At 44.4% G+C, this 26,799-nt stretch overlaps 1 protein-coding gene across 10 annotated transcripts in view; it reads right to left on the bottom strand.

The window, feature by feature from the left end:
- Positions 1-26,799, bottom strand: part of SZT2 (SZT2 subunit of KICSTOR complex) — an 89,596-nt gene that overhangs the window by 11,673 nt on the left and 51,124 nt on the right. For 4 of the 10 annotated variants that reach the window (XM_061632659.1, XM_061632660.1, XM_061632654.1 and 1 more), the window contains exons 37-61: positions 25,622-25,891; positions 25,300-25,465; positions 23,041-23,115; positions 22,698-22,836; positions 22,092-22,197; positions 21,179-21,302; positions 20,563-20,715; positions 19,669-19,771; positions 19,398-19,506; positions 19,130-19,241; positions 17,393-17,511; positions 16,825-16,989; positions 10,933-11,017; positions 10,267-10,317; positions 7,798-7,971; positions 7,431-7,613; positions 6,260-6,420; positions 4,430-4,596; positions 4,012-4,109; positions 2,756-2,888; positions 2,464-2,591; positions 2,260-2,369; positions 1,953-2,135; positions 1,594-1,864; positions 1,142-1,221 (exon numbers count right to left, since the gene is read on the bottom strand). In XM_061632659.1, the coding sequence (XP_061488643.1) occupies positions 1,142-1,221; positions 1,594-1,864; positions 1,953-2,135; positions 2,260-2,369; positions 2,464-2,591; positions 2,756-2,888; positions 4,012-4,109; positions 4,430-4,596; positions 6,260-6,420; positions 7,431-7,613; positions 7,798-7,971; positions 10,267-10,317; positions 10,933-11,017; positions 16,825-16,989; positions 17,393-17,511; positions 19,130-19,241; positions 19,398-19,506; positions 19,669-19,771; positions 20,563-20,715; positions 21,179-21,302; positions 22,092-22,197; positions 22,698-22,836; positions 23,041-23,115; positions 25,300-25,465; positions 25,622-25,891 (3,465 nt within the window). The remainder of the gene's footprint in view (positions 1-1,141; positions 1,222-1,593; positions 1,865-1,952; positions 2,136-2,259; positions 2,370-2,463; positions 2,592-2,755; positions 2,889-4,011; positions 4,110-4,429; positions 4,597-6,259; positions 6,421-7,430; positions 7,614-7,797; positions 7,972-10,266; positions 10,318-10,932; positions 11,018-16,824; positions 16,990-17,392; positions 17,512-19,129; positions 19,242-19,397; positions 19,507-19,668; positions 19,772-20,562; positions 20,716-21,178; positions 21,303-22,091; positions 22,198-22,697; positions 22,837-23,040; positions 23,116-25,299; positions 25,466-25,621; positions 25,892-26,799) is intronic. The other 6 variants (XM_061632661.1, XM_061632657.1, XM_061632664.1 and 3 more) reach the window with 3 other exon arrangements.

Genomic DNA, 26,799 nt, shown 5'->3' with positions numbered 1-26,799 from the left:
TTTGCTTTTAAATCTCCAACACTGAGCATGAGCACTTAAAGGGGGGGGGAGACTTGCAAAAGCCTTTTCCAAATCTCCAGCACTTTCCTTCAAAATCCGAGATTGGGAATTAAGGGGAGATGGGGAGAGACTTCCAAAAGCCTCTTCCAGGTTGGAGACTTAAAAGGAAAATGCAGGGAGACTTGGAAAAGGTTTGAAGACAGCCCCTGCTTTCGCTTTTCAACTGTTTCAAAGGGCACTTTGCATAGAGCTTTAAACCCTGCTCAGCTGATGAGATTAAATCCCGCTGCCTTGGCTTGTGAGCTGCTGGGAACAGGATCGCACAGTCAATGCAGGACCCTGTCCTCCCGCCCATCAGCTGCCATCACTGGAGGGGAAATGGCCTTGAGGGCCAAATGGGACCCCCTAAAGGGCCATCATTGGCCCAGAGGTTGGAGGTTCCCCACTCCTGAATTAACTTAAAACAAAACCCATCTCATCCCCATTTTACAAAGGCTGCTAAGAGAAACACACACATTCCAGTTTCTTCCCTCTACCCTGTGAGCTTTGACACTCATGCTCATAGTAACGTCAGATGCAAGATGACATCTCTTACCTACCCCAGCCTAGATTGTATCAGTCCGTGAACATAAGGGCAAGAATAGTGCTATGATTAACCTCACACTGCATTTAGTCTCACTTGGCAAAGTTATCAATAACCAAAGACCAAATCACATAGATGAATGGCCTTCATGTTATTCCACCTGACCATTCAGTGAAGCATGAAGTAGTGCACGGTATGAACTGACCTCCTCAGACATGTCCAGCTGTTGCACTCATGGAATGTATAATACACAACTCCACACAATGCCTATAACCCAGGAAGAGTTGCCAGGAGTGGGCGGGGAAGGAGGAATTGTGTGGAAGGTATTTACATGTGAATGAGCTAACAGTTGTTTTTTAAAAGGACATAAAAGTGGTAGACTTTCTGGGTCCCACAGCTTCACTCCAACGTCTTTTCTTGTAGGAGAAACCTTGCTGCCCCTTCTTCCCTCTCACTTGTTTTCAAGAACAAGACCCGCACATCTTATGGAAGCAGCATCAAGTCCCACACGCCCAAGCACTGCCCATAGCCCAGCCACATACACCCCGCCAAACTCACACTGATTGGCATGTTGGACTGTGCAGACCGCTGTTGCCATGTCACAAAGAGGTTCTCAATCTTCATTTGTTTCTCCAGCTCTGTGGAACAGGAGCAAGAGCTGAGGAGAGCAGAACTAGAACCCCGGGTCCTTCTTCAAGCAAGTCATCATTTTCTGTCAGTCTTTCCCTGCTTGAAGCCCCCTCAGCATTTTGTATCACTCACTCACATGTACACACCAGCACTGTAGACTGAATGTCTCCAGGAGAGGGAAATTAATGCTGGCTCTACCCTATGCCATTCCTCCCCATCCCTTTCACTTTTGCAGTGTCTTGCTTTCGGCTGCCATGGTGAATTCCTCCTTGGCCAAAGCATGTGCAAAACTTCGTAGGACACCCCTTTACGAGCTGTCACCCAACTCCTTGCAATATAGCTGAAGGAGTACACTTCTTTATACCTGTCCTTCCACTTACCTTTCCGCTCGGTGTTCTTGATCTCCAGAAACTGAGCTCCGTGCTGGGCCACACGGTCAAGCACACGATGCTCTGGGCTGTGAAGGATAGGCCAGCTGACTGAGACATCACGAAGGGCCTCATCAAAGGGTACCATATCAGGAGGGAAGTGCAGAGGTTGCAATACGCGTGCAGAGCTGCTAAGACGACCTTGCTCCTTGCCTGGGGGAACACTAGAGCTTCGGATCAGGGCATCCACGTCCAGGGTGGAGTTCAGGAAGGGATTTTGCTCCTAGACAGAGAAAGATACGTAATGAGAGCCAGTTGGGGACAGAGAGTCATGCGACAGGTTGACACAGGAATGCATAAAGCCAGGGTACCTGCTTGCTGTCCTCATGCCATGGAGTGTCCATGTAGCAGTAGTGATGAAAAAGCCCAAGCTTCTGGCTCAGTAGACAGTGCACCACATGGGCTCGGGCATTCTGCCACTGTAGCAAGCGAGTGAGGGCGCTGCTCAGGGCGCTACCCAGGTCCACAGACCAATTGTAGGTATAAAGCACCAGCTGGAGGGGAAAGGAAGACAACATAAGCCCAGACTCAGGATGCTGATCCAGACTGGGAGGGCTCCTAAACTCTAACTGAGCCCAGAGATTCTGCAGGAGCCAGGCACTAATGCAGCCGACACACCTTTTTGTCAATGATCTCCATGAAAAGGAATCTTTGCCGGGGGGCTACATCACCACTTTTTTCAGCAGACCCAAGCTCAGTGGCCTCAAAACGCTGGAATCCCTTGATGGCTAAAAGAGATCACAAAGCTCTTGAGATTCTTGCCTAGATTCAGAGACAGTAAAGATTACACTGCCAATTTTGAGCTTCCCACTCTCAACTCACCTTGTTCTGTGCTGCAGTGCCATTGGTGGAAGCTACGCCCAAGCAGGGCGAAGTGTCGAATGACAGCTGGTCGAGCACTGGTACCTAGCGTCAGGGAATATGGCACAAAGGACATCCCTTGGGGACCACTGCAACAAAAGACAAGAAGCTACATGAAGGCATGAGAATGGCCACCCTATAGATCCAGCCCCCTCTCCCACATGTAGCATTCCCACCCTGCTAAGAAAGCACCCCAATCATTTTTAAGAGGCTGCCTCCCAGCCAATCTGCCACACCCAGCCTTGGCACCTACCTGACTTTTTCAAACACTTTGACAGTGGTGTCATTTGCCAAAGTAGTGACTAGGTTCACTACTTCAAGCATGATGGAGGAGAGCAGGAAGCGGGACACACTCTCAGTGGCACATTGTTGCACTGATGGACACCCTGCAGAGGGAAATACCAAGTAGTGGTGGTGGCAATCATTCATTCATTCATTCATTCTATTTAAATCCCTGCCTTTCTCCCAGTAGGAGCTCAAGGCGGATTAGAGGCAGGGTGGGTAGGCATATTGGGGGAAGTGCCAGCAAAACATATTTTTTTTAAAGGCTGAGGGGGGATAACCTGATGCTTTGTGGCACCATCAGTCTGATTGCCATCCTGGGTCCAAACATCCAACACAAAATCAAACTCATTGGCAAGAGGAGATTGCCAATGACAAAACAAAATATCAGCACACTCTGTACCTGTGTTCATACAGGTATTAGAACAAGAGACCTGTCCCCAGAGCTCGGGAGTAACATACATATTGTATGCTTCCTTCTATACCCATACAGATTCTGGGTCAAAGAGCTGCAAACTCTGTACTCAGAAATAAAACTTAAGCACTTTGACAAAGCACACATAACATTTGTTCTGATCACAGTATTCAAGTTATCAGAGCATTTGTATTGTTTGGTAAGGATAGGGGCAGTGGTGGGAAAATAGTCTAGGGCTGACAGTAGAAGCACAGAGACGGGGAGGTGCATGATCAATAAGAAAGCAGAATTTGCTCAACGGGATACATGCCAAAGCCACATCTATTTGGCCTTATTCTGGCTTCTGAGCCTTAAACAGATTATCCGCATGTTTGCAAGCTTCTCTTCCTAACTAGAGAGGCTCGACATGGGGTGATATCCAATGCCACGGTCAGAGGCAGCATGTTTCCAAACACCAGTTGCTGAAAACTGCAGGAAGGGAGAGTGCTCTTGTGCTCAGGTCTGTTTGTGGGTTTTCCACAGGCATCTAGTTGGCCACTTTGAGAACAGGATGCTGGACTAGACAGGCCATTGGCCTGATCCAGCAGGCTCTTCTTATGTTAGTCAGAGTCGGTCCATTAAAATCAATGACTGAAGTTACTTACATCCATTGAATCCAATGGGTCTATTCTGTGTATGCCTTACGTGCATACCACCAATGGAGATCGGCTTGCTTTTGAAAAATTTCAGGATTTTATATTCTTTATGAATACAGAATCAAAGATGGAACTAACTGAGGTATTGAAATAACAGGGCACACATTAAGTACATACCCAGGCGGTTCATGAATGCCATCCAGGACTGGCAGGTCTGACTGAAAAGTGGGTGCAGGACTCCAACATCCCCCTCCTCTAGCTGGCAGGCCCGACGTCTGTGAAGAGGGGATCCATTACCAAGGTTAAAATCCAGGTGGAATAAAAAATAAGGACATCAGAAATGAAAATTACCCCCCACATATACACACGTGCCTGAAAGGATACAATGCTGAGAAGCTGGCAGTGATAATCCTGCACAATCTGTACCCAGAGCACCAACTGTGTCCTTGTAGTATGCGGGGAAGGCCCACCTTAGGGTGGGAAGGAGCTTTGTAGGCAGAAGCTAATGAAAAAAAGGTTGGATTGGCATTGAGGAACTGCCCCCTCCCAAGCTTCCCTGGATGAAGAGGTGGGGAAAGACTACTATGATGCTTACCTCTGGGCCTGACCCTGCTCAGCAGCTGCTGCAACATGTTCCTGGCTTGAGGGCTGCTTTACGCTCTCGGTCTTGTGGCGGCGGCGGGTTCGGCTCTCCTCAGGCCGCTCCAGCACAATGTCATCTGTGGTCTTGGGGCTTCCTTGCTCCACTATCTCCGGTTTACTCTGAACAATCAAGGCAATGTTGAAATTGACATGAGCTGCTGTGCCTATTTTCCATTGCTCAGGCACAGGTAGTTTCAGGCCCTAAACTCCTGTTTGTCCAGCAAGTTTCTGTATTACACATGTTACTACTATTACACTCAGCACTTTTTGCAAGCTGAAAGGATTTCACCTTGCAGGGTAGGTCAGTATTATCATAACGGGTAGGAACAGGCTGTGTCTGGCCCCTCAAAAGGTTTGTGTCTCCCCAAGTCCCCCACTTAATTTGCCATTTAATTTTTTAAAAACAAATCAACAGCTCCGATAGGTCCCCTACTGTGATGGCATGATATCAAAAGTTTGTGGCACCAACACTTTAGAATTTCTTCCCCTTAAATATTAGACAGGCGCCATATATTTTCAGTGCCTATTGAAGACCTTCTTTCAACAATCCTTTTAAGTAGAGGTCTTATCCCAGTCTGTGTCTGTGCTGGAATTGCTTTTTAAGATGTTTTTAATGTTTTTTAAAGGTGTTTTTAAAATGTTTTGTTTTAATATGTTTTTAAATATATATTTTTTCAATATGTTTTAAAGTCTTTTGTTTTTAAGATGTTTTAAAGTGCCCCAGTGTTTTTGTTTCCTGCACTGGACTCCTGGGAGGAAGGGCAGGATATAAATTTAATAAATAAATAATAAATAAAAGTTTTTTGCGCCACTCCAACATTTTAATTTCAAAATTAAATTTTTCAGAAAAGGTCTCCCCCTCCCAAATTTCTGACTGCTCCCACAGGTCCCCCAGTGTGATGCCAAGGTTTTTTTTGGCTTTGCAAGGAACCCCCCCAAATAGTCCATTAAAAAAATTATTTAATTTACATTCCTGTGTGCCCTCTGCTGTGATGCCAAAAGGTTTTTGCGACCCCCCCCCAAAAAAAGCTTGTCTTTTCCTTTCAGAGGAAGAGTGGGATATAAATGTAATAAATAAATATAATAAATAATCCCCACCACATTTAATAATGAATAATGATTGATAAAATGACTTAAAATATTGTAGAACAGCTGATGGAAACATCCTTTGGAAGGCAGCCTTGAGAACTGCAGCTCTCACCATGCCCACTTTTTGTACTCTGGCCACGCTCACTTTGACATCCAGCCCCCACCCTGCTCCTGAGGGTTGACTATAGGTCAATGCAGCCCTCAGCCCAAAGAAGGTTAGCAGCCCCATCCTAATATTTTAATTGCTAAGGGGGCGGGGAGAGACTGTGGCTATCATCATTAACACATTTACTAGGGAGTAAATCACAGTGGACATAGTAGGATTTGCTTCAACAGGCATAGGATTCTGTTGCGAGACAAGAGGGCTTGTCTAAAGCTCTTTCACAGAGTTCATGACAGAGCACTTCCTGGCTAACAAATCACACTACTAGGCACTATGCCAGAGCAGCACAATATTTGATCCAACAAGCTGGGATTGGCGGGGGGGGGGCAGAACACACCTGCATGGGCATGTAAAAACAGAGATGTTGCTAAACATCTGGCAGATGGCTGGTGTTTGGCTTGGAGGTTGTATGTTAGTGCAGGTCTAAACTTTGTTATATATAGCCGTATAGTTCTTTAACCCAGAGTTCTTGTTTTTGGCTCCCTCACACACCTCTCACACCCCACAAGCATCTTTCCACACAGCCCTTACCCTCATATCCCAGAAGCTTCGTCTCCCCATCCTGTTGGTAGGTGTGACTGGCTCACCAGTAACTGCAGTGGGCATAGCAAAATGCAGGGAGGGTGGACACGCTTTGCTTCTAGCAGGCTGAGTCAACCCCTTTGATTCAGACATTGTCCGGCGCAGAATGCCTGAAAACACAGCAGCCATCAGAATCACTCTTAAAATCCACACTGCCAAAAGCCACATCTGTCTTGGGAAACCTCTATCCTTCTTCTTCTAACCCCAGGAAAGAGATTGGTACCAACTAAGAACCCTTCCATGGGAACAAACTGCCTGCCGCCTCTTGGGTTTCTTTGCTTTCATGAGCCTCATAAGAAGGGCCCTGCTGGATCAGATCAAGGCCCATCTAACCCAGCATCCTGATCCCACAGCAGCGTAACAGCACTTTCCCCTTTGTATTCTCCTACAACTGGTATTCAGATACTGCCTCTGATAATAGAGATCAGGGGGTAGCTCATGTGGTGTCCTCCAGGTGTTGTTGGACTCCAGCTCCCATCAGACCCAGCCAGCATGACCAGGGATAAGAGAAGATGGGAGATGGAGTCCAACAACATCTGGGGGACACCACGTTGACTATCCCTGTTGGAGATACACCATGACTAGTAGCCATTGACAGACTGACCCTTGATGAATTTGCCTAACCCTTTTTTAAAGCTGCCTAAGTCAGCAGTCATTATTATATCTTGTGGTAGCAAAATCCAATTATAACTATGTGCTGTGTGAAGAAGAATGTCCTTCATGACTATTGGTGACCATTTTAGCCTAAGTGGGCTCTTTTCATTCCACATGGCTCTCAGCAGGCTGGGCCTTCCAAAGGCAACATTGCCTCTAGGCCTTTGGGAAGGGCTGTAGCTCAGCGGCAGAGCACATGCTTTGCATGCAGAAGGCTCCAGGCTCAGTCTCTGGCATCTCCAGGTCAAGCTGGGAACGCCCCCTATCTGAAATCCTGTAGAGATGATGTCAGTGTAGAGAATGCTGAGCTCAACGGATCAATGCGTCAGTTCTGTTTAGGGCAGTTTCCTATGTTCCTATAGAGTAATCTCCTGTGAGCTGACTTGATATAATACTTTCATAGGATCCGATGACAGGCAGCTCAGAAGCTGGAGAGCTTTATACCAGCCCCACACCATCCTCTTACCGACATTCCCTGGATCCTCTAGCTCAGCAGATGGCTCAACACACAGTGGGTTGGGCAGCACATGGAATTCCATAAGGGCATCGCAGAGAGCATGGCGCAGAGCACTGCGCAGCCTTTCCGACAGCTGCAGCAGGCTGATGTTACCCTTCTCCCAGATGTCCAGGCGCACCAGAGGAAACAATGCTTTGGAGGAAAAGCCAGTATCAAGAGGATATACCTTGGAAAAGGCAAGGGCACTTACGGCCACATAGCAATCAGCAAAGTTAACACTGGAGGCTACCTGGGCTCCTAGATACACTCAGCCTTATTATTCTGCCCACGTGCTGCCACCCTTCCTAGAGAGCAGGCAGAAGCCCTGCCTTCTCACCTGGCTCTGATGTGCCAGGCTCAGCCTGGTGCTTAGTGACAGCAGTCAAGCTCGCAAAATCTGCCTCCTGAAAAAATGATGTGCTCAGCAGTGCGGTAGGTGGTTTCTCCCAGCGAGCCAAAGAGATAGGATTTCCATGATCATCCACAAAGGACAGGGCTATGCATGCAATGCCTGCAGGGGAAATAAAAGCCTTGCTTGAGCCACAGACGCCCTAGTTCTCCATAAGCACTGAGCTCCCAGGAGACCATAGGCTTAGGTACTTGTTACAGACACACAGCCATCCTTCAGGATGCAACTCAGGGAGATTAAAAAAAAAAAATTATGCAGAGACAAGATCACAGATAGGAAGGAGAGATGTGGAAAGAAGTAGCCAAGGAAGTCAGCACACACATGGGAGAAGAGAGACCTGCACCTGCTAGGAACGGGTTGCAAGCTTTCACCTGAAGGAAAGGGTGCATTTATCACAGGCTCAGCAAAGCCCAACCAGCAAAAGCACCAAGGGAGCAGGGAATAGATTACCCCTCTTCTTTTCTTTTCTTTATTTTAAAATATTTCTATCCCGCCCTTCTACCCTATAGTAGGGCACTCAGGGCGGCTTACAAAAATCAAATCAAACACGTACATAATAAAATTGTAAACAGTAATATCACAAAAACATTAAAATAAATTAAAATACATAAAATACTATATATATATATATACATATATACATATTCACACACATATATACATATATATAGGGAGTGCTACTAAAAGGACTACAAAGGTAAAATTTAATGTAGAAGGCATAAAATCAGTGTCAGTATCAGTGTCTAGGTATTGTTTCCTAGTCCAGCAAATAACAGGAAGCCCCTGTAGTATGCTAAGAGGCATTCAGCTTGCACTGCTGTGCAGAATGACCATGCTAAGAGTCTGGAAGATCAAAGTTCTGTGGAATAAATAAGGGGGCACCGCTTAGGCTCTTCTAACCTTCCTCCTGGCTGCTGAGATGCCTCATTAAGTAGTGTCCAGGGAAAAGACAAGGGAAGGACAAGGAGGCTGCACCAGGAATCACTTTGCCAGGCACAACTTCTACTGAGATTTCCATGACAATGTAAATAAGAAAGATGTGCAAGGATTTAAGGACTCAGTCCCTGGACATCATCAGCAGACACCAACAGTATTGTAGGCTTCTAACTGGAAAACTAACACCAGCCATGGGAGTCTCCCCCTAAACAGAAGGTGGGCACTACATTGGGAGAAGCACTGAATATCATACCACCTATAGGCCCCTATCTTCAACATACTCCCAGCATGCCCCTAGCCTCCTATTAGCTCTATTTCTGCTTGACACTGGCTTCACCTGGAAGGAAAGTGAATGTTTGAAGCATGTCTGGACAGAGGAAGGGAAGCCTAATCTCCAGGCTTGTGAGACACCTCCCCGCAGAAGCAAACCTTCCTGTCCTCAATTTTTAATGTTTTTATTCAATGGTGGCTTTTTTTAACATGTTGTAAACTGTTTGATGTTCTTAATGAAAGAGCAGTATACACATATTTTTATAAATAAAATAAATAATAACCCGCAAGTAGAAAACCTGCTAACAAAGGCACAGGACCGAAGGCACAGGTAATGCTAGAGGGCTCGGGTAAGCCAGTTCACTTGCTGCTGAAGGAAGCAGCTTCTACCTCCAATTCCCAGCAACTTGAAGCCTGGGTAAACATGGCATAAGGAAAATGTTCTGCCTGATTTCTAATGGAAATGACTCAGACTGTGAGCTTAAAAGCACAGGGCAATTATTGGGGGTATTTACTGTGCATCTCTGAATGTCCGCCATGGTCAGTAACCTCAATCTATCCAACAACTGCTGTCACCAGTTCCAACATCACAGCATCATGGAGGTCTTCTCCCTTTCTCCCATCTCCAAGATTATGTAGGAGAAAAATCTCTTACCAATCCTAAACTACATAATAAGGGAGCATGAGAGATAATGCTTCATACATTTATCCAGCTCTTTTGAAGCCCACAGAACACTTTACTCCCACAGCTGTTCCAAGGAGGCGATTACAATAGAAGCATAGCTCTTCTACTCTCTATCAAAAATGTATGATGTTTTAAAGTGTTTTAGTGCTTTTGTTTGCTGCCCAGGGCTCCTGCTGGGAGGAAGGGCGGGATATAAATAAAACAATAAATAAATAGATAAAACAATAAATAAATAAATAGAAACAGCAAATTTGCAGCCATTTCTAACCCATATTCACTGTGAATTTTTTTAACCTGAATCCTGTCTCCAGTAAGGGTCTTCTTGGGACCAAAGGGTGGGAATTGGGAAACTATCCACTGGGAAAAGATCTGGGTGACAACACAGAAGAGGAAAAGGGAGTGATACAGGAGCCAAAGCCAAAACCACAGCAGGCACAATATCAGGATAAGGATGGGAGCAGCACTGGAAAAAGTACAGTGGGCCACTGGAATCTGCAGGAAACTACCTTGAAACTGGGAAGGTGGAAACAGGTGCTGCACAAGATCCAACATGGAACCTACATGACAGAAGAATGTTCAGACACACTTTGAGGTGATACGTTACCTGCACAACCAGACCACTGTGCAGGTGGAAAGGGTGGCAAGTGTATGGCAGAACACAGACACACATACACACACAAACTAGTAGAGCCCACCACTGACAGCAACAAGCCATAGACTATGCACTGACCTCCTCCCCCCGAACCATAGTCCTTCCTGCTTGCACCCTGCCTCCTGGCTCACTGCTGTGCCCTGACCTAAAGGTCAATTCATTTTTATGCCCTCTCCAGCAATGGGTTAACTCCAATGAGTGTTTGATGAGCAGTAGTCACCATCCACTGCACAATTCACGCCTTTTGAAGGTGGGATTCATAAATCTATGAACTCCTACTGTTGACACAGCACTAGACAAAACAGGAGGGGCACCTGAGCCAAAGGCCCTTAGTTGCCTGACTCATAGGGATCGAGCATATGTAGTTGGGGGACAGGCATATGGGCATATGTGGGGCATATGTAGTTGACTCTATAACAGCATTTTCTGGCACCTGAGTAGCCTACCTAGGGCCCTTTTCCTCTATCGATTGCTCTGTCAGAACAATAGAATCAGGCTATAGAACAGTGACACTCATTACCTTTGCCACCAGTGCCCTGGCCTCCAGGCTTGTTGTACAGATAGAGATCCAGGTCTGGGCTGCTGTTGCTCAGATGGAAATAATGCTGAAAAGCAGGGCAAGAATTGTTAAAATTAAAACTATTGCTGGGAGCTGCATTCTCATTAAAATGGGTAGCTGCCTAGAAAAGCATGGGATAATCAAATGAAGGAAATAATATACAACTCTTATGGCAAAGTATTTCCCAGCACAAACATTATTTTTTCAGTCCAGTAAAGGTTAACACAGCAGTAGAACAAGCATTTACCTTTAATCATAAAAAACATAGTCTGGGATAGAGATGCAGAAAATTCTCATCCCAGTTTGTGACTCTCCCGTTCTAGAACCTACATCCACTTTCCTCCCTGCAATAGCGCCACCTTCTTGTTAACTATCACGGGATTATGTGTCGCTTCCCTTCTTACACAAAGAAAATAACACCGATGGCTACTTCATGTTTTCCAGCAGCTAGCTGTTTCTGAAACCTTGATACTTGAAACAAACACAGTTTGTGTCCGTTGGCAAGGAGGAGACAGATGGAAGAGGAAATCCGCCTGCACGTCCCTCCCTAGCAGCCTTGCTGACCTTGAGGCCTGGGAATTTTGTCAGGCCTGGGAAGAGAAGAGGAACACTAGCAGTGTCTTATTGCCACTTTTTCCTTTTGTGTTTTTGCTCTGCTGGCACTACAGATGAGGGGTGGGAGATGCTCATGGGCTGTGATTCATACCACTCAGGGCAAGAGCCTAGATGTTTGGAGAGGGAGGGGGGAGAAAGGTGTTAAGTTGCTCAAAAGCCACAGAGTGTGAGTCCACTGGCAGGGAGTGGGGCCCTCCATGTGTGAGAGAGTGGGAGTGGATGGTCTGCCACAGCTGACAAATGGGGAGGGAGCTGCTACTAAGACCATTAGTTGTTTAATCTGTCTGAGCATCCTGTGGCTAAATTGGAAGTTTTACTTTTTGTCCTTATTGTAGTTTTGTCCTTACTGTAGAATTCTGCCTTCTAACCTTAATTTGTTTACTGGACCTGTACATATTATTTTGTAATTTTTGTATATTTTTTCTATTTATTACCTTGTTCCCCACTCTGGGATTGAAATTATTCAACAAACAGTGAGCAGTAAATATTGTAAATAAATAAATAAGTTTTCCATTTGTCCAATCTATGGGACATCTGGAATTTGTCATCTGTTAGGTTTGGGAAAGGTTCTTGTTTTGACTTTTCCAAAGTGCTATACGCTAACTACTCTGAGCCCTTGCAATTGGATATCCTATCCTCTCCAAAACCAGGTATTTTCCTAAAAGGATCTAATTTAGCTAAGCAAATTTAAAGAACTGATATACACACCTTAACATGGTGAGGGGGGTTGAGAGTGTCAAAGAAGCTGAGAGCAATGCTGTCAGGAGTCTAGACCAAGAGGCTAGAATCCTAGCAGGGGCACCAAAGGCGGAATGGTCAAAGCTGAAACACCAGACTAAGATCCATCCAGACTCAAGAGGAAGGCAATGGTAAACCACCTCTGCATACCTTTTACCATGAAAACCCTACGAATGGAGTATCCAAAATGCAACACAAGATAGTGGTGGAAGATGAGACCCCCAGGTCAGATGGCACTCAGCGAGCTACTGGAGAAGAACAATGGACAAATACGAGTGACACTGTGACTAATGATGCAACTGGGTCAAAGCCAAATGGAAACCCAGAGGCTGATGTGCACAGATGCGAAAGGAGAATCTGGCATTGTACTACGTACACAATAGGAACATGGAATGTGAGAAGCATGAACTAGAGAAAGTTAGAAGTTGTCAAGCAAGAAATGGAATGCATCAACATTACAATACTTGGCGTGAGTGAATTAAAATGGACGGGAATGGGACATTTTCAATCAGGCAACTACAAAGTATTTTATGCAGGAAATGAGAAATGATGAAGAAACAGGGTTGCTTTAATAGTGAGAAGTGATATAGCGCCTAATTGCTTTTGCTACAACGCAAGGTCTGAGCGACTTATATCAATGAGATTTAATGGGAAACCTATTAATATAACCATCATCCAAGTCTATGCTCCAACGGCAAACGCAGAAGAGGAAATGGAGAGATTTTACACAGATCACACCAAAACAATATATGCTGATAATCATGGGGGACTGGAATGCAAAAGTAGGGAACAGAGAAGAAATAGAAACTGTGGGGAAATGTGGCTTAGCAGATAGAAATGAAGCAGGAGAAAGTCTTATTGAATTCTGTGAAGCCAATAATTTGTCTTTTGCAAACACATTTTTGGAGCAACTGAAAAGACAACTGTACACATGGACATCACCAAATGGTCAATATAGGTATCAAATTGATTATATAATTGGTAGCAGAAGATGTGGAAGTTCCATACTTTCTGCAAAAACAAGACCAGGAGCAGACTGTGGTACAGATCATGAACTGCTCATACCGAAAATCAGAGTAAATCTAAAGAAGAACAATCATAATGCCAAAATACAATTTAAATAACATCCCAGAAGAATATAAAGATCAAATGAGGAACAGATTTGAGGCTTTAAACTTAGTTGATAGAGAACCAGAAGAACTATGGATTGAAGTCAGAGGCATTTATCAGGGAGAATGCAAAAAGACAAAACCTCTAGTTAAAAAGAGAGAAAGACCTCAATGGATGACAGAAGAACCTCTTAAAATGGTTAAAGAGAGAAGGAAAGCAAAAGCAAAAGGAGATAGAAACATGGTTAGAACCCTAAATGCAACTATACAGCGACTAGTACAAAGGGACAAAGGGAACTATTACAATAGTTATTGTATAGAAATAGAAGAGGACAACAAAAAAGGCATAACGAGAGCCCTATTCCAAAAGTTTAGAGAAATTAAAGGGAAATTTAAACCAAGAGTAGCGATGTTGAATAATCAATAGGGGTACACAATGACTGACCAAGATGAAATAAAAGGAAGATGGAAGCAATATACTGAAGAACTATATAAAAAGATGCTAGGATGACAGATTTATTCACAGAGGAACAGTATGAGGAAGAACCAGAAATTTTAGAAAGTGAGGTGAAAGCTGCTCTTAAAATACTTGGAAGAAACAAATCACCAGGAACAGATGGCATACCAATAGAGTTGCTACAAGTTACTGAGACTGAATCTGTCCAAAATTGGACAAAAATTTGTCAACAAATACGGAAAACTAAACAATAGCCTACAGACTGGAAGCGTTCCATATACATCCCAATTCCTAAGAAAGGGGATCCCAGGGAATGCAGTAATTATCAAACTATTGCCTTAATTTCCCATGCAAGTAAAGTAATGCTCAAGATTCCACAACAAAGGATTTTACTATATATGGAGCGAGAAATGCCAGACGTCCAAGCTGGATTTAGAAAGGAAAGAGGCACCAGAGATCATATCACAAACATATGTTGGATAATGGAACGGACCAAGGAATTTCAAAGGAAAATCATCCTGTGCTTTATAGATTACAGCAAAGCCTTTGATTGTGTAGATTATGAAAAACTATGGAATGCTTTAAAAGAAATGGGGGTGCCACAGCATCTGATTGTCCTGATGCGCAACCTATACTCTGCACAAGAGGCTACTGTAAGGACAGAATATGGAGAAACCGACTGGTTCCCAGTCGGAAAGGGTGTGAGACAGGGGTGTATTTATTTAATCTGTATGCAGAACATATCATACGGAAAGCAGGATTGGACCAAGATGAAGGAGGTGTGAAAATTGGAGGGAGAAATATCAATAATTTAAGATATGCAGACGATACCATACTATTAGCAGAAAACAGTAATGATTTGAAATGAATGCTGATGAAAGTTAAAGTGGAAAGCACAAAAGCAGGACGACAGCTGAACATCAAAAAGACTAAAGTAATGACAACAGAAGATTTATGTAACTTTAGAGTTGACAATGAGGACACTGAACTCGTCAAGGATTATCAATACCTTGGCACAGTCATTAACCAAAATGGAGATTATTGTCAATCAATTAGAAGGCTAGTACTGAGGAGGGCAGCTATGACAGAACTAGTAAATATCCTCAAATGCAAAATGTATCACTGAACAGTAAAGTCAGGATCATTCAGACCATGGTATTCCCAATCTCTATGTACGGATGTGGAAGTTAGACAGTGAAAAAAGTGGATAAGAGAAAAATCAGCTCATTTGAAATGTGGTGTTGGAGAAGAGCTTTGCATGTACCATGGACCGCAAAAAATAAAAATAATTGGGTGTTAGAACAAATTAAACCAGAACTATCACTAGAAGCTAAAATGATAAAACTAAGGTTATCATAGTTTGGGCACATCATGGGAAGACATGATTCACTAGAAAAGATGACAATGCTGGGAAAAACAGAAGGGAGTAGAAAAAGAGGAAGGCCAAACAAGAGATGGATTGATTCCATCAAGGAAGCCACAGACCTGAGCTTACAAGATCTGAACAGGGTGGTTCACGACAGATGCTATTGGAGATCGCTTATTCATATGGTCACCATAAGTTGTAGTCGACTTGAAGGCACATAACAACAACATACTGAGAAAATCCTGGTGTGTAAGTTTCTGCAAAAGGGAAACAGCAAGGAGATATGCTGCTGCTTCTACCTATTTCCCCTCCTATCCTTTTTTTTTTTAAAGTGTGGCACAGGGCTAGATCACTTTGTAGAAACCTTACTTTCAAGCTCACTGTTTTGGTGAAACTGCAGGGCATGTCTCCAAAAATAGTGGTTTGACTGATGAAGCTAGGCTCTGTTCTACACAAAGAGAACATAGAATGGGGTGAGGGAGAATGGGGGGGCAGGGGATGAAGAGGAGACAGAAGGAAGACAGGGTCTCCCTTGAGGATGTGGCAACCTTGCCTATTTGAAATGTCTGGAGAAATTGTTATATAGTTACACAACATTGACTACTACTTATGTCCACATATATGTTTATTTCACATGTAACTGCTATTTTATAAATCATTTTTATACCTGATTTTCATTTTTTGGGGGGTTCTTCTGATTTTGTTTGCTGCTTTTTCAAATCCTGGCTGTTTGCTACCTCTTGGCTTGATCTGGGTATCTCAGGATTAGAGCTTTTTAAAAAGGCATAGCAACACTGCTGATGGTGTTTCTGTGTACAAGGTTAGTTAGTATTTAGTTACAAATTTGGTACTAGTCTGGGAATGAGACCTCACAACTTTGCTAGGGTATAATCAGTTCGGGTGTTTTTTGAGGGAGAGATACAAACTATATGACATGAGATGTGATGTGTAGATTCTTGGTTATGACAATACATTCAATATATATGTTGGCTTTTTCAGATTTCTTTGGCAGGCCATGCCACGCGACCTTATTGAAATGGCTTGCTACTCTACTATGAAGCCTTTGCTCAGTTAACATAAAAGAAGTATATCTACTTTCCTTTGTAAAATGTTGTTCTAATGCAACAACAGTAGCCATAGGGAGAAAGCTTGCTCCATCCTCTAACTCAGGTTTTATTGTCCTTAGCAAGCTATACCCAGAATTGCAAGACCCACTAGCTAATTAGACCATACTTGCTTCTGAATCTGAAGAATCTTTATGGTTCTTTGCAGGTACAGTCCAGTTTGGACCCTTCTTTCTGTTTTCACTTATTCATTCTCCCAGTTCCTGCTCTTTCACAGGTGGACCTTCATGATGGCACCCAGGATTGGCAACACAAGTCTCCAGGCAGAGGGGGGGGTGTAGTTGCTATGATCCATTTGTACCTAGCCCAATGGTAGCTTGGTACCCTTGAGATGTTTGTCATCTTGTTCTTTGCACATACTCCCTCAGCCCTCTAAGACAAACAGTAAAGTCGCTCCAATGCCCCTGAACATGCAGCATCAGGCACAGGCACCTGCACTCTCACCTTGAAATGGTTCTCAACATTACTGTCTGTGTACTTGGGTGTGTGCAGGAAGATCAGCAGATTCTGGCGTAGATAGCAGGCCACAGCTGGGAGCCAGGGCAGGCAGGAGGGGGGCAGAGTAAACTGCAGCACTTCAGTAGGCGGGCTGCCTGGGGGCTGTATGAACTATAGGGAGAAGAACCTGTCATTGGTCTGATACCCTGAGAACATCCAGCCTGGAAATTTTAGCTAAGGAATAAAAGCTTGTCTGGAAGAAAAGAACATATTGGACTGATTGTGGGAGCAGGAACCTGCAGTTTATTCAATATTAATTGGGGCACAGTAATTACCTCCACGAGCCAGTGTGGTGTAGTGGTTAAAGTGTTGGACTACGACCTGGGAGACCAGGGTTCGAATCCCCACACAGCCATGAAGCTCACTGGGTGACCTTGGGCCAGTCACTGCCTCTCAGCCCCAGAGGAAGGCAATGGTAAACTACCTCTGAATACCACTTACCATGAAAACCCTATTCATAGGGTCACCATAAGTCAGGATTGACTTGAAGGCAGTCCATTTCCATTTCAATTACCTCCACATCCGCAGGAGTGAGCTTGCAGTTCCGCACAAGCATAACTGTGATGATGTCCAATGTGGCCTCGTCTAGGCGCCTGCGTAGAACCTTCACGAGCTCATCTGTGATCTCAGGTCCTATAAGAGCAGAATTGCAATATGCAGTCTTTGTCTCCTATAAGATGCTGAGTTAGGGGACCTATCTCTCTTATACCCGAGCCAGGAGGACAATCTCTCCATCTCCCCTCCAACCTAGTGTGCTCCATTTTTCAAACAGCCCACACAATCTGGCTGCTAGGGGTTGTACACCAGGTTTGGCTGAGGCCCGAGCCAAATCGGCCCCATTTGGACGTGGCTGGGCTTTGATCGAGTCTGGTTCTGACAGCCAAAGATCACTACAGGTTGGATTTCATGTTTCAGAGCACGCTGGGCCTGTCAGGGGGTGGGGCATCAGGCAGGAAGAAGAGGCAGCCGTGGCTCACCTTCTTGCCTGATGAGTAGAGGCAGTGATCCTCTGGGGGGTATGGGTGCTGTTTTTTAAGGAGCTTTCCTGCAGGAAAGCCCTCTGCAAAACAGCATCTCCCAGGAATTCTCCCTCCTGCACAATGCTGTTTTGCAAAAGGGCTTTCCTGTAGTATCAAGCAGTATAAACTGACCCACTCTTGGGTGGGAGGGAGAGAGAAAGGGGAAGGAGATGCAGTGTCTCCTTCCCCGCCCCCTGCCCCGCCATATGTAAATTTAGCATTGTTTTTTTACCCTTATTAAACATGAACCCTGCCTACCAAATTTATTCGGGAGTGGCTCTGAGCCAGGGTGGGTGGTCCCCGGATTGACGTAGGGTGGGTCAGCCTGATGACCCCCATCCGGATTGAAGCCACGGGGCAGATAAAGGAGGTCTGTGCACAGCCCTAATGGCTATTATTCCTGAGCTTTACAGCAGCATCAATCTACTCCCTCTCACAGAAAAGCCATAGCTTAGTGGCAGAGCAGCTACTTTGCATGCAGAAGGTCTCACGTTCAGTCCCTGGCATTTCCAGGTAGGGCTGGGTGAGACCCCTGCTCGAATCATGGGAAATCTGCTCCCATTCAGTATAGACCATAATGAGTTAGAAGAGCCAATGGTCCAACTCAGTATAAGGCAGCTTGTGATGTTCCTTTGCAGATTTTCACCTGCCATTTCTTGAAGTTGCAACTGCTTCATTAGCTGTAGTTCCAGATCAATGATCCGTGTGTGCTACAGAGTGAACTATGTCACAAGAGCATGGGCAAGCTTTCCCCTTGATGGTTGTCTAGAGGAAAAGCCAGAAGCAGTTAAACCACAAAGGAAAAGAATGTCAATGGTTTGTTGTTAAATTACAGACAAAGCAAAACATTAACAGATTCCAGAGGGGCTGGTGATGAGCTAAAGAATGGCAATGCTATTGGTAAAAGGCTGCTTTCCCCTTTTTTCTTTATGCAGAAAGGGCTGCCGTGCAGAACACTTTTAAAAAAAAACCTTATGGCAGGCATTCACAGCCTGGTGCCTCCAGTTGTTTTTGACTGTAACTCCCATCAGCCCCAGCCAGCACGGCCAATGAACAGGGATGATAGAAATTGTAGTCCAACAATATCTGGAAGGTGCCAGGTCGGGAAAGCTGCTTTCAGGGGCTACAGCTACTAAATCCATTTCTGTCTTGTCTTCAAATACCTCAGGGGACAGGGGACTTGACAGCAGTTTCCCCTCTCTGGTATTACAGTGAATGAGTGTGTGACTGACCTGCCTGTGCAACTCCATGAACCACCAGCTGGATATGCCTGTCCACTTGGCTCACAGGGCGGGCTGAATCCACACTGCGGCAAGAGGCTGCTTCCAAGGAGGAGCGAGAGCCCTATCAAGGAGAACGGAAGAAGCCTGAGAAGATAAAGCGGCAGACCAACTTTCCTGGAAAGAGAGCAGGGAGCATGTTGCCTGTATCCTGCATGCTCGCTCTCTTGCTCTTGCCAGCAAGGGTACAGAGGTTTCCTCGTGATGAAGGCAGACTCACACTCAGGTCCTCAGCAGGCTCCTGGCTGCGTGAAAGTGCCAGCGAGTGGCTTGCAAGGCTCTGGATTTCAGCTTCCCCACCCTTCCCACTGGAGGTGGTTTCAGAGAGTCTGGAGAAGAACAACAAAGAGAGGGTTAAGCCAAGCTGGATGGGGTTGAAGAGCATTTCAAAAGGCCCAGGGGAGACACCAGCAGAGGAGATGGAGAGACCACAGCTCAAGTTTGCTCCCCTGCTTGTGGGGTGGGAGTTGTACAGGGCATTGTGAACTTACCGTAAATAGAAAACAGACTTGGTGGAGCGCTCCTGGTAAACAAACATATTCTTCCTGTTAACCACTGAGAAAGCATTGAGCACAGAGCGCAGGGCTTGGATGGCTATAGGACAGAGAGATAGAAAGATGGTTTACAAGCTGCAAAATCTGGTTCAATGCACCACCCATTGCTATCTTTAAAATCCAGTACAGCACCCCTCCCTTTTTATTTTCTTATCCCAAATATGAATCCAGCCTAATCCTCATAATCACTGCCCATTCCCAATATACCCACTTTTTGAAAAATATAATTTTTGATGATTGTCTTACATAAGCATTGAGTGTCTCTAATAGACAAATATCAAATCCTTGTACGTTACATACTACAGTGTTCTTTATCAGGACATATTTGGGATGGAAAAAGCTGTATTATTTCGAATGCTTGAGCTTCTTTTAGGTAGTAGCTAGCCTAAAGCAGGGTTTTAAAATAGAGTTTTATTGCTTAAAAAGGGAGTTATTTTTAATACAACACTTTCCATGATGTAACCTTACCACAACACTAGGATATCTTCTAATAAATCAGCCTGCTCAGATTTTTATCCGGCTCATTTTATCCATCACCACCACATTTTTAGCTCACCCTTCCACTAAGGAGCTTGCAGCAGCACTATCTAGTCTTTAGCTTATCTCAGGCCCTTCCTCACATCTAGCTTCTACCCCTTTCACGTACCCAACCCTTACACCCATCCTAACAATTAATTTGTATCATCAGTGGGCCACAACTGAGGAGGGAGGAAACGCCAACGCTATGACAGGACAGAATTCATCCCCCAGGAGTGGGGAGTCTGGGGACAGCTACATCCATACCATGTAAATCTCCTCACTAGCCAGAGGTACCTGTATCCAGATACCCACCACGTGCAACACCCATATTGGGCCCCATCTTGAGTCGCGAATGTACATGGATGGTGGCGTTCCAGACTGCATCGCAGGCAAAATGTCCTGGCATGAACTGCATGGTGGCTGCAAGATAGTCACGGGACTGGTAGCTCTCCTCTCCAGGGTAGTCTGCACAGGGGAGAATGCAATTCAGCAGGCCAGCCCTCCAGACAATTGTCCTACAGTTAGCCCATCCACACAGCACAGAGACTGACTGTCATCCCCCTGCCCTCCTTTGTAACAGTTCTGCCACAAGCACAAAAAGCAAACACATACCTCTCAAGTACCCTAAATAGGAAACCTATTGGGCCTGCCCTGAAAAGCATGGCAGCACATCACCACCAATGCAGCAATGAAAAGGTGAAGAGGATTCGTCAGCTGTTACTACTCCAGGTACTGCCAGGTCATGGCTGGTAGAGTCAGAGAGGACTCTCATCCTGTGGCCTGTAGGAAGCCTGCAGCAATGTAATTAGGGCACTGCCGAAGTGGCAATTGCCAAGGGTCCCACAGTGGTGGTGAGAAGGAAGAGGCTCTAAGCTGTAAGGCTCAGCACAACATTAATGTGTATACGGATAATGCTTCAAGCTCCTACCATCAGGCCCAGCGCGCTGCTGATAGATGTATGGTGTTTCACTTTTCCAGATATCCTCCTCACTCTCAGCAACAAGGAGAGAGTTACAAATATGACTGTCATGCAGATCTTGAAGCAGCAGCCGCTACAAACAGAAGGGGACAGCAAAGATGGACTTAATGCTTCCTCACAGGATGTAAGCCTAGCCATAGTTTTCTCTTCCTTGGTGGCAGTTTGCACAAACTGGCTGCAGAACTAGAAATTGGTATTTGCCTTGATATATGCTTTGAGCAGGGGGTTGGACCTGATGGCCTTATAGGCTCCTTCCAGCTCTACTATTCTATGATTAACCACTTGCATGATTTTAATCATACTAGGATGTGCAGAATCTGGTGCATTTATCTAGCATCTGGGAATCTCAGCTTCCTTATTAAAAATGTTAACTTCCCAGTCCTCATGTTTAAGGTGCAAAGATACATCAGTGTATAACAGTGCATTTATAGATATCAAGTATCTGTTTTACGTTTCCAAGATTAGAAAATCCCAGAGGCCTTAAATAGGTCTACAGTAGGGCCCCACTCATACAGCGGGTTATGTTCCAGACCCCCGCTGTAAGCAAAAACCACTGTAAAGCGGAACCCATTGAATAGAATGGTGTGCGATGCCAGAAAACCACCATAAAAGCAGAACAAGCACCGTGTGAGTGGGGCTTTAGTCTAATTGAGACCACTGTATTAGTGAAGCACTGTAAAGTGAAGCGCTGTAAAGCGGGGCCCTACTGTATAGCTTTTTAAATTTTCTCAAATATTCCATAAAGTAGAATTAAAATTTGCTAATTGGTGAGCTTGCAGAATCTGACTTTTGGAACTGTTAACAGGGAGATATTCCTGCTATCTAAGATACTGTGATGAGAGCTTGAATGTTCCATAGTTACCTGGTTCACAATGCGGCAGATCTCACCAACCTTCTTTACCACAGTATGGTGAAGATGCACACACTCCCCTTCCTCATTCTGTGCCACTTTCACTGCACTCAAGCTGCTGTACAGAGAAGAAAGGGAGAGGACTCAGAAGATCTTTGGCGAGAGCTCCCATTTCTGAGAGCAACAAGTATATAGATAATAACTTCCCCCGTTGCATGAGAGATGGACTGAACATGAAGTAAATAAATAAACATGAAGTAAATAAATAAATAAACAAACAAACATGAAGTGAACAATGAAAAACTGGAGCACTGACACGTGATTAAAAATTTGTTGTCTTTCAAAATGGGATCGATGGGCTGGCAGGACGTGAGCTCAGTTCAAGCGCAACACTTCTTGGCCTTTTCCAGCATGAGCACAAACAGGCAGCATCACAAATCCAGCTAGCCTCATGGTGGAAAGATCAAGTAAAGTCAGGTGTGCTCAGAAGCCAGTTGCAACACTAGGTTAAGGACAGGGGGATGTAGGAAACGGCACACAAAGCTTTGGGTGAAAGCCACAGTTACAGTTTTGGGAACCAGAATCCCTTGGTAAGGGCCATGGGAAAGGGGATGTTACCATGTGTGGGAATAGACTTCCACCCGGTCCTGGTGGATTTTTACGATCAGCCAGAAATTAGGCATGAGGGGGCACTTGGGTTCCAGGTCACTCATCATTGCCTCCTCACATTCGGAATCGCTGCTCCCACCATCATACCCTGAAAAATGAAAATGTACTGCATCCATGCCCAGCCATGCATCCTTGACAACAGGTTAAGGGCATAAAGAGGTTCATGGAGAGCGTGGTGGTCCCTTGCAGTCCTGTCTCCACAAAGTCACTTTTCTTAAGTCAAAAGAATCCTAGCTGTATAACTTGTCCTTGCACCACAAAACCACCCCCATTGAGGACTGACTCTGCTCACCTAGGAGATCAGAATCCATACTACCCTGGCTCGACACCAGGCTCTGCACTCGACTGGAATGCTGCTTCCCACAACCTATAGGAAAAGAGAGATCAGAAGCTCTTGAGAGTCTGCTTCCAGGACTCTTAAAGGTCCCCCAGTTCTCTTCTTACTATGAGCCAGAGATCAATGTAACCACCTCCCCCCAAAAAACTTTCAAACTGTGACTGAACAGCCCAGGCATCAAGAAACAGGCTGGAAAGAAAAGAGAATCAGCATGTCACAAAGCTGGTGTTTTTTTTGTTTTTTGTTTTACCCTGTCTGCTGCATGGGTTGTTTGATGTAAGAAACTAAGCAAGATTGACTTCATAAAGAAACCCAACAGCAAGACACGTGTCAGCCTTTTAGAGCTTACAATCTCATGAGCCCAACAGCACTAAAGTGACTTTGATTACAGAAAAATCAATATTATAGCATAGTTACAAAGAAAGGCACTTTAACAGACACCCTTAAGAGAGGAAGGGCAAGGCTGCTATTACAGTCTGGCCTGGGGTGAGTATGCTGACTTTAATAAACACCAGTTCTCACAAGTGTGAAACTACATATTTTTGCTCAACCTTAAGAAGCAATTGAAAATACAAGGCAGAATAGTATATTTAAGTAAAAGGCACCAAAAGCCCTCTCAAGATATGATGAAGTGTGTGAAATCAACAGAGTCCTTAAGATGAGGAAGACATTTGCAAATTAAAAAGAAACGTGGATAAGTACTTGTCACTTTCCCATATAATCCTTCTATTTCTAATCCCTATTTCCACAAAAGGGAGCTCTGAAAAGCTTTTTATTTCCTCCTGAAGAGAAGCCAATTGATCTGTACAAGCGACAGAATATTGCAAGAAACCCTCACAGAGTGGCAGTTAGTTCACCAATACGGACATTATTCCACAAAAAGTGATGCCAGGGATAACAAATTAACAAGAGACTCAAAATTCACCTAACAGGCTTACACAAAGAGAAGACTTGCATATAAAATGGAAAGGGGCACCAAAAGGTAACAGAATTTCAGTCCCCAGGTTCTGAAAGGCCTTTAATAATATTTGGTAATATTTTTGTATATATTATTTTTAAACTACCAGATTGGGTCCACTATATTATTACAATTGGCTTTATAAACATAGGATTGAAACATGAAGAGCTTGAAGCCAGGTAGCTCAGGGGTTCTAAAACTTCAAAACCAAAACCAAACAATAGGTAACTAAGTTTTCTAGTACGGATTCTTCATTAATCCAGTTTCACTGACTGGTTTTGCATTACTTCTTGTAACATTACAGAATGTGCTTTTCCTGAATTTCTGTAGTGATTCATTTTGGCCAGCAATATTTGTTGTAAAAAGTTTTATTTTTCTTTCCCAACCAGATAGTTTACAACGTCACAGTATATAACCTTAATGGTAGAAATAAGAGGAAAAACAAACTATACAAAACCCTAATCCCCTCTCCCTCACTGAGATCCATGTGTGTATTTACTTACCAATAAAGGTAAGTAAAATAGTCAAATAATTCAAGATAGTAAAATAGTAAAAGAATTCAACAGTAAATAGTAATAGTAAAATAATTCAAGATAATTCAAACAATTATCTCTTTTGGCCAGTAATATTAAACTGCAAAATGTTTATTATACTTGTTGCAATAGGAACATGGAAATCAAGCAAGAGTAATTTGTTAATGCCTGTGCAGCTTAGAGAAATATACCTAGAACACTTGTGCAAGGACCACAAGCTACCAGGACAAAAGAATGGCCATGACCCTGTGAACAGGTTTGCCTGCACATGAAACACAAAGGAGCATTGCCTGGTCCCAGATAAAGAGGGCACTCTCCTCTACTTGCCTCTCCCAGTAATCCCACTAGTCATACTCCAGAAAAATAAAACTGCTAAGCAGGGTAATATAATGACCTAGTGTTGGCCTAAAGTGGCCTTTCCCCATCCTGATGCCCTTTGGATGTTGTGGACAACAATTCCCCTTATTTGTTGTACACCGCCCTGAGAGCTTTCTGCTATAGGGCGGTCTAGAAATGTAATTAAATAAATAAAATAAATAAATAATTCCTGACCATCAGCTATGTTGGATAGGGTTGATGGGAACTGAAGACCAAAACATCTTGGAGGACACCAGGTTTGGGAAGGATGGTCTACTGCAGCTCCATATGGATGAATTCCCCATTATATGCCACCTACCTTCCTGCACCAAAATTCAGGTGGAGATACCTCCTCATCTTCCCTACCTGGAGTCACAGAGTCTGCCAAGCTTGCTACAGACGGTGTTTTCTCACTGTTCCACTTTTCCAAGGAGCAAGGGAGAGGTTGTAGCTGGCTCAGTGCAGCTTCCTCATCCAAGGAGCCACACTCTGAAGTAAGGGCTTGATCCAGTCGTGGAACTTCCTCCGACACCTGCATCACAGCAAGGAGGTGGCAGAGCTCACTTCCAAACCAGAAGGCAAGCCCCAAAGTGCCCTTCCCCAATAGCCAATCTTAACAATCAGTATTACTAATCACCTGAGCCAATTGAGATCACTTTATTGTCTCATCATGCACATAGCTACTTACATCCAGGAATTCTCCTGTCTCCAGCCCGGCCTTGTTCTCACTTGTTGCCCATGCCCAGAGACCATGAGCCTCCTCTGGCGGAGTAGAACAGGGCAAGGAGCCTTCTGTTTTGTTGCTGCTTTCACACCTGCCTCCTGTCATGGTGCTCTCAAGAGTTACTGAAGGGCTGGGTCCTCCTGCTGGAGCATGTAGGCGACTGATGGAAACATAGTAGAAATCATTCCCCTCAGCATTGAGGACGTAGCCAGGTAGGGTCATTCTCTGGAACTCCTGCAATAGAAAGAATGGGATGAAGCCTCACTGGCAAGGAACAAGCAAAAGGCAGAAGTATGCAGAGGTGCATACTTTGAAGGCATAAAGCAAGACAGAGTAAATGAGAATGGAGAAGTGTAGACAGATAGTGAGTGGGTGGGTGGGTAGTGGGTGAAAGCTGCAGGGGGTATTGTTTAGGGTCTATGAGTTAAAGGTTAAAGGACTGTGGTAACAGAATACTTATGGAAAAAACAAAAATGAATTCCTTTTATTTAGAAAACTTTATAGATTGCTTAGAAAACTTTAAGTGCTCTACATCAATACAATATAAAAAGGTAAAGGTGTCCCCGCACTTATAGTGCGAGTCGTTTCCGACTCTTAGGGTGACGTCTTGCGACGTTTACTAGGCAGACCGTATATATGGGGTGGGATTGCCAGTTCCTTCCCCGGCCTTTCTTTACCCCCCAGCATATGCCGGGTACTCATTTTACCGACCACAGATGGATGGAAGGCTGAGTGGACCTTGACCCCTTTTACCGGAGATTCAACTTCTTCCGTTGGACTCGAACTCTGGCCGTGAGCAGCGCTTTGACTGCGTTACCGCCGCTTACCACTCTGCACCACAGAGGATCCTCAATACAATATAAATACCAGCAAAACTATTAAAACACACATATGCATAATCTAATCACTGTTAAAACACAGATAAAGAAATCTGTAAAATTTTAAAAAACATATACACACAGAGAGACTTAAATATCTAGGTAGGCACACCAATTTTTTTTTCAACAGGTGTCTAAAGCAATACAGCAGAGGTACCTGCCTAATGTCAATAGGCAGGGAGTTCCAAAGCACAGGTGCTGCTAAAGGATCCACACTAAAGGATCGACTCCTAGCATATGCAGAATGGGCATTATGTGATCCTT

The sequence above is a fragment of the Rhineura floridana genome, chromosome 6 (assembly GCF_030035675.1).
Source record: "Rhineura floridana isolate rRhiFlo1 chromosome 6, rRhiFlo1.hap2, whole genome shotgun sequence".
In the NCBI taxonomy this organism is placed as follows: Eukaryota; Metazoa; Chordata; class Lepidosauria; order Squamata; family Rhineuridae; genus Rhineura; species Rhineura floridana.
This window is presented reverse-complemented; position numbering and strand designations above follow the sequence as displayed.